Source organism: Amblyraja radiata, chromosome 12, assembly GCF_010909765.2.
Source record: "Amblyraja radiata isolate CabotCenter1 chromosome 12, sAmbRad1.1.pri, whole genome shotgun sequence".
Lineage (NCBI taxonomy): Eukaryota > Metazoa > Chordata > Chondrichthyes > Rajiformes > Rajidae > Amblyraja > Amblyraja radiata.
Genome location: NC_045967.1, coordinates 40,874,279 through 40,882,297, shown reverse-complemented (window position 1 = coordinate 40,882,297; position 8,019 = coordinate 40,874,279). Strand labels below are relative to the sequence as shown.

At 39.2% G+C, this 8,019-nt stretch overlaps 1 protein-coding gene across 1 annotated transcript in view; it reads right to left on the bottom strand.

The window, feature by feature from the left end:
* Nucleotides 1-246: 246 nt before the first annotated feature.
* Nucleotides 247-8,019, bottom strand: part of frmpd3 (FERM and PDZ domain containing 3) — a 114,543-nt gene continuing 106,770 nt past the window's right edge. Inside the window, exon 16 of the mRNA XM_033030603.1 lies at nucleotides 247-5,697. Coding sequence (XP_032886494.1) covers nucleotides 2,720-5,697 — 2,978 coding nt within the window. The 3' untranslated portion in view covers nucleotides 247-2,719. The remainder of the gene's footprint in view (nucleotides 5,698-8,019) is intronic.

Genomic DNA, 8,019 nt, shown 5'->3' with positions numbered 1-8,019 from the left:
CTGCTAGACATAGAAACACACTGAGAAGACAAGACAACTTGAAAGGTTAAGTCTACTTAACAATAATATATGCATTAAATAGATTACTCATATTCTACGCTTTGCATATCCGACTGCCAATGTAAATCTTACACAACTCATGAAACTATGCTTCATAGATACCCTATCTCATCAAGGAATACATCCTCAGTTTTCTATAAGTACACTATCGAGAAACATATCAGATCATTGATATACAAGGATGCATGGTTCTTTACTGCTGGCATTGGAAATGCTTGATCCCATTCAGCCTAGAACAAATTGAAAAAACACTTTCATAGGCTAGTCCAGTGATACATGGTGCAAAGACCCCACCCTTGTAATGGGGAATTGGAATTTCCTTTGTTCTATCCAATGGGGTCGATCCTCCATTGTGACATTAGCATGTAAGAATGTGTTAAAAATTGGAAGTTGAGTTTTTATTTTGGGTTTAGAAGAGTTTTCTGTCGTTATTTGCTTGGAATAATTGGGTGCTTTTTAGTTATTGAGAATATTTTGGCAGCTGCATCTGTTTCTGTAATTAATTATAACTAAGTTGGTTGTCATGCTAAATTATACTGCGCACCTAATGTCATCCATTGTTACCCACATCTTCACTAATCTATTTTGGTTTTCCCAGAAACTCATTCATATCACTGATGAAAATATTTTATCATGCGTCCACAATGACCTGTCATTGGTCAATAGCTCCTGTACAACATTGTCACAGTCTAACATTTTGCCAATATAATGCTCTATCTGTATAAAAATATAAAACATGAAATTTTGAAGTAAGCCTTCTGTTGTTATTGATAAAAACAAAACAATTGAAGTCTCGTTCATGAGGAATGTCATATCTTTTCCTGAGAAACTGGCAAAACGAGGTCTGAAAATTGGCTGGTAATCTGGCAAGAAAAAAAGTCAGGTACTATAAAGGAAGAATAACAACACAAACTTTAAAGTGTTTCCAGATTTAGAAATCATTGTTCAACGATCTCTAGATTCTTCAGTGCCAGGAAATCCTCAACTACATCGTTTCTGACCTCGTATAACTCAGCAGAATTCACTGCAAGTGCAAAAAAAGCTGATTTTGATTTGTTAAACCATTATCTCACATTGTAAGGTAAAAAAAAAAAATGCAATGGCAACAAAAAGGTTTATTGTGGGAAGGCCCAAAAAGTACGAGAACTTTAAAGGAACCATTTTAAAAGTAGAAATGTAGAAGAAATGACTTCCATCTGAATATCTTTAAAAAAAAACAAAATCCTACAACGGTCCTGTACAATGGGTGTAAAACAAACAATGAAGGATTTCTTCCCTATGAAGAGCTTGCCAAGAAATGTCATAATTGCATTAAAATTATACATTAAAATTGTTGTGTTAGAAATCTTTGTACCAAAATATATTTATTCAGCAGTTCAGTCCAAACCAAGCCAGGAAATTTTAGGACTGACACTACACCTTGGGCAGCAGCACAAAATATCAGCTATTACAAGCATGACTTGAAACTTAATTCCATTGATTATAATGGAACTGAATATGGGTGCCTGTTTTGTACCTTAATGGTAGGCAATCAATGCAATAATACTCATTTTGCATTACCACCCGAGGCAAATGTTATTCCATCAACTTTCCGAATGATCTCGATAATTAGTATTTTTGATGAGAGAATCAGTTAACCTTTTCCTGTGGGAAAGGGACATCTTCAACTCAATTTTACACGAGGAATGAATAAAAAGGAATTTAATATATTAGTTTTCACTGCAGGCTCATAAATTAAAAGTGTCCACTGGATCTCAGTATATGGAAAATGAAAAGGACGAAGTATGAGTTATTGAAATGAATTGTGGTAGGAACTGAATTATGTCTGGATTAGTGATGCGCTTATCCAAATGAGCTAGATAATGAATAAATACTAGCGTGTAGCACAAAAGAAGATTCACAGTAGCTACCAACCTGCTACAATACCAACAACTCACTTGAATAAAGGTCCAATGATGGGGTATAGGGTCACAGTGGCTTCTTTCCATATCTTACTTTTGAAATGCTGTAATACCTTTGAAGGGTCCTCTCCTGAGACCAACACATACGTGTCTTATGGTTACTTGGCCTATCAAAATTCATGCTTTCAGTTGCATTATCATTAAAGCTTCAGATCTCTATCAATAATAATCTTTCATTGCAAGAATAGTTTTAGTTCAGTAACAAACTTACAGCCAGTACATATGTTTTGGGTATTTTTCTATAGTATAGCTGTTGGAAAAATGGTGTCTCTTAGTCTCTTAGCTTTTTATAGTTTTAGGCAGTCTAAACAACTCTTCTTACATCCAACCCTGCCAAATGTTCTCTTCCTAATAATTCTTCTGAATCTGGATTTGGATGGTTCTGCTACTGTAGAAATATCTGAGAATAATAAACAATTTTGATACAAGAATTGAGGAAAGGGTTGGACTCAGAAATGAAAGGCAGCTTTGCCCTATACAGTGGTAAGGTGGAGTTACAGATCTAGTTTGATTTAGGAGAAAGACTTACCACATACATTTAGCATTTCAAGAACAGATAATGTGGGAACAAAGCAGGAGAGAAACAGATAAAATACTGTTCACATAAATGACTACCAAGCACAGGACACTGGAGTCTGTTTAAAGTTTTTGGTAAGTAGTACACAAAAGATGGTGCTTGAGTGCATGGCTTCATGAAGTTATTTGTTCATCAATGTTTTAATTGAACGAGTAAATGTGTTGACTACTGTAGTTACAGAAGTTGACTGCTTTGACAAATGATGAGCAGATGTCTTACTTGATGATTCTTCTGCTGCTCGGAGTAAAAACGTGTAATTGATCACCACTTCTTCCACTTTAGAGAGGAGTTCTCTGCATTGCCTTTCTGACCGCACAATATAAACCAAGTGCACAAAAGCCTCAATGAGGCCACATAATACTTGAAAGCTAGTTGAGATAGCTGAAAGCATGCGTGATGGGCTTTTGTCTACTGCTGCCACTCTTTTACATGCAGTTCGCAGCTCTTTAAACTTAAGTGTGAGTGACTGTTTGTACTCATCCAGATGTGAAATGTAAAGTTTTGGATCATGATTTCCACGATTTGCTGTGCATTGCCTTAAGATGCATAACAGTTCACTAGTGTCTTTCTGAGCAGCAATAAAGCCTTCAGGTAATGTGTACACACTATTCTGCAGAGCATTTATTCTTGTTAAGCTGTTATCAAGTCCCATATCATTCGACATTGCTTCCTGCTGTACATTGTCCTCACCACCATTGGAAACATTTCTGTCTAATGTTTGAACAGTTTTAGCTAACGTTTCACTGAGTGTCACTGAACTGTCAGACCTCAAGTCAGGAAGAAGCTGCATTGGTACTGAATACGAAAGTTCGTCCTTTTCACTACTGTCATCGGCAACATCACAATTTCTATAATAAAAGCAATACTTAAAGGAACAGCATCGGTTGTTGCTGGCCATGTCCTCTTTCAGAAGTGGCACTGACTTTGATGGTTTGAATTCTCTCTGAATAGAGAAAATAGCCGGGGATCTTTGTTGTTTGTCTGTGTTGGAAATTTGTACACAAGATGGATCGTCAAGCTGGGCTGGCTCCTGGCACTGGTTTTTAAGGCCTCTTCTCGTAAATTCTATCCCTTTTTCTTTCTTAGTTTCTTCTGTCTTGAATGTAGCCATACTGTAGGTACTGTTCTCTGAACCTTGTGAAGTTATTTCACTTATTTCTGCCTCAGGGACGATGTTGGTGGCACTTTGGTGCCGCTCCAATTTTTTGCCATGTGGCACTTTCAGACAATCACCATGTGCCATCATGCAAAGCACACCAGGCTGCTGTTCAGATCTATTATCGCTGGACTCGAGACTTGAGGTCCGTCTACGAGCGGCTTTTTGTTTGGTACTGATATTTAGTGCAGGTGGGGCAACGTTGGTTTTAGGCTGCTTGTGAACAAAAGCGCCTTTGCCTCGATCTGCTCTTTGTGAATCTAGAGTACTGGGGATTGATTGAAAACACATCGAGTCACAAGCCAAACTTCGACGTTTACAGTCACAGCTACGACGTCGTTCCCTGGATAAACCGGGAATATTCCCAACTGGACTACTTTTGATTTGACAAGGGCAATGTCCAGATCCTTTGCGATAAACATAATCTTCTGCTAATACGTCAACTTTGGTTTTGGGCTTGAGTAATTCTTCAAGAAATTCAAGTTCATATTGTTTCACCTTCTGAAGTTGCTCCTGCCTTTCATCACTCTCTCTCTTAAATCTTGCTGGAAAAGTAGCTGAGAAGAGATTCTTAAAATTCAGCAGGGAGCCTTTTTGTGACTTAACTTTATCAGGAATAAGCGATGTGTGCTGTTTGGCATCAAAGACATTTTCTGATGCTGGAGATGATGTGACATGTGGTGGCAATGTCACATCACACAGACTGGAAGGCTTGGAGCACATTGAAATGCCAGCGGTTTTCTCTAAACTAATAGCTTTACAAGAACATGGGCATCCCTGACATTTCATCTTTTCAGCATTATCTTGCTGTGCTGTGCTGTTATCTGGCCCTAAAGTAACAACTGGGTATCTGTAAGGACTGTGATAACACCCTTGACTTGGGGAACTATTTCTCATGGGTTGACCTTCCTTTACTGTGTTGGTGTAATCATTCCTTTGAATTGCTGGAACATCTGTCAAATCTATCAGATCATCATTGAACAATGCCGAGATTTCCTTACTGCTGGTTGATATTTCCAATGCTGGTTGATATTTCCTGTTGCTCACCTTGACATAAGTCACTTCATTGTTCTTTGGTGTGCAAGTATGGAAGACAGTTGTTCTGTGGGCCTGAGAGTCTACTTGCCTTGCCTCAGTCTTCAGCAAATGACATTCACACGGTCTGAGGTTTCCCTGCATACTTCCTTCATATTTCAAATACTCATTTTTTGAAGCATCACACTTAGCACAGCTGTCTATGTACCTACAAACTGGAGAAGTATTGTTTGTTGAGACATAGCTTGATGAATTTTCTTGGTGGATTTCCGGGCTTATGATTCTGGGGCTATTTTCAGAGTTTCTTCTATTCATTAACTGCTTACTACATGTTCTTTCATCTTCTATATGAAAAAATGACGATTTTTCTTCATTCTGATTTGCTATCTCATCTGGACATGTCAGGCTTTTGGAAAACTCTTTGGGTTGAATTGTTTGTTGCTTGGGCATCTGGTCTTCAGCTGATTTTGGACAGGTTGGACAATTCTGTTGAAGAACAGGCATTAAAGTAACATTTTCTGGCCTGCTTGTAGTTTCATTAGAATGAGCAAATACCTGAGGTCTCATGTGAACCGTGCAAAATCCAGTCGTGTGACCAGGTTTTAGCCTAATGGAACTAGATAAGTTATTTTGCGTAGGTGAAGCAACTGCAGATAACGTGTTTGCTTCTTCATAATATCTCTTTGGACAAGGAACTCCTCTGAAAGCAGCTTGTGCACAACATCTTACAGCACTCAAGGGAAAATCTTTTTTCATAATTAGACCAGTTTTGTTTCCCTGATAAGCAAGTAAATGACGTTGCTTTATCGCTGAGACCATTTCAGAGATGTCTGTCATTTCTGAAGAATTTGTTTCATGGCCAGAATCCAGTGATGACTCTGGTGTCATAGCTGCCAATACAATCAAACCTGTAGATTAGAACAGAAACAATGGATCTTATAGTTTGAAACAATAAGTGTGAAAGAAGTATGCTGAATGAATGCTAATTATTGTTATATTTGCTGCTGAAATTAATTATCAACTGAAATAGAAATATACTTCACAAACTTACCAATAGACAGACTACTAGAATTAGGAACATTAGGGTGAACAGGTTCATGCATACGTATTCTGATAAGAACAGAACTAGGTTAAAAATGTGCAAAGTTTACTTTACACAGAAGGTCAATGATCTCTGCAATAAATTACTGATTTATGCAATATGTATAGGGTCACTGAAAATGGTCAAAATAGACCTGGATGAATATAGAACTTAACATGTAAAAATAGGAAGCCATGTACGCTGATAAGGCTCACATCTTATGGCACAGAAATATGTAATTTGGACAATCAAGTCCAGATTTTGTCCCTTGGGAACAATCCCACTAATTCCATTCCCTCTCTCACAACTCCGTACCCCTAGAAGTTATTCGGTCTCACACATTCTATTAACCTTTCTTTGATTATTTTTACTAACCTACACTGCAAATGAATCCACCAGCACACTGTGGGTGTATGGGAGGAAACTGAAGCACCAGGAGTAAACCCATGCAGTAGTGGAAAGAATATGCAAACCCTGAACCGTCAGCATCTGAGTATTGAAACTGAGCTCTTGGAGCCGTGAGGCAGCAGCACTAACTGCTGCTCCACTCTGCTGTTACTGTGAGCCCTTGGATTTTTTAAGAAGTCTTTAAGAGTCTGAAATGCATTTCCCCAAATTCTTCTTTGACCTGAATTATTATTTTATTTATGTTGTTTGCAGACTTGATGCGTATTGCAACAAGACTCTTTGGGTCAAGCTCAATGGATCATTGATTATTCCATGTTATCATTAACACAATGTTCTGTTGCTGCCTTATCCAACATGACTAATTATTTGGCTTGTCATTGCCATCTAAGTATTCTCACTTCTGGGCCATAAGGTTGATTTCAGGTCTCACACCAGAGGCTTGAACATCATATTGAGATGGTCATAAAAGAGGAAGTATAGTTGTTAGTGTTATATTTTCATGCCTCATTTAACCAGGGCACCATTTCTTTTTCCAGAGAGTTGTAAAAGATCCTGTCAGATTATTTCAAAGAAGTGGAAATTAATTATCTCCACCGCACCTGCTCTCAAGATGAGGCCTTTGATTCAGAATATCTGAAATGTCCTCCTTTTTCAGGATATGTGGCTTCCCTTCACTGTTTTTGATTAAGCCCTCTCTCATATTTCTTATTTTTCTCAGACTTCTGCTCACACCCCATCTCCTTCCAGACAGAACAGAACAAAGGCCTCACCTTTCACCCCACCAGTCTCCGCATCCAGCACCAGCACTGTCATTCCGCCAGCTGCAACAAGATCATATCACCAGCCACATCTTCTTCTCCCCACACTTTTCTGCCTTCAGCAGGACCCATTCCGATCCGTGAATCCCTGGGGTCCACTCACCTCTTCATATCCACTGCTCCCTGACCCCTGGCACTTTGCTTGTATTGGGAGGTGGTGAAACACTTGTTTTTACATCGGCATCCTCACCACCATCCAGAGAGCTAAACAGCCCTTCCAGCTGAGGTAATGATCCACTTGCACCTCCTCCAACATTGTCTACTGCATTTGGTACTCCCAAATGTAGCCTCCAAAACACCGGGGAGCCCAAGTAGTGACGAGGCAACAGATTTTCAGAGCAACTGTGCTCTGTCTGCAATGGCCATCCAGAGCTCCCTGTTGTATGCCATTTAATTTCCCTTTCCATTCCCACACCGACCTGTCCATCTTTGGCCTTCTCCAGAGCGAGGGTGTGGTCCAATGCAAATTAGAGGATCGACCTCCCATATTTCGCTTGGATAATCTACAACCCAATGGTATGAATTTTGAACTTTGAATTTTCCAATAGAGAAAACAGCATTGTGTCACGACAACAACCTCTGCTCCAAAGGTAGACAAAAATGCTGAAGAAACTCAGCGGGTGAGGCAGCATCTATGGAGAGAAGGAATAGGCAACGTCGCCTATTGCTTCTCTCCATAGATGCTGCCTCACCCGCTGAGTTTATCTAGCATTTTTGTCTACCTTTGATTTTTCCAGCATCTGCAGTTCTTTCTTAAACCTCTCCTTCAATGTCAGCAAAATTAAGGAGTTGGTCATCAACTTCAGGAAGCCGGGTGGAGTACATGCACCAGTCTGCATCAATGGTGCCGAAGTAGAGATGATTGAGAGCTTCAAGTTTCTCAACATAAATATCATCAACAATTTGTCTTAGTCCAACCATAT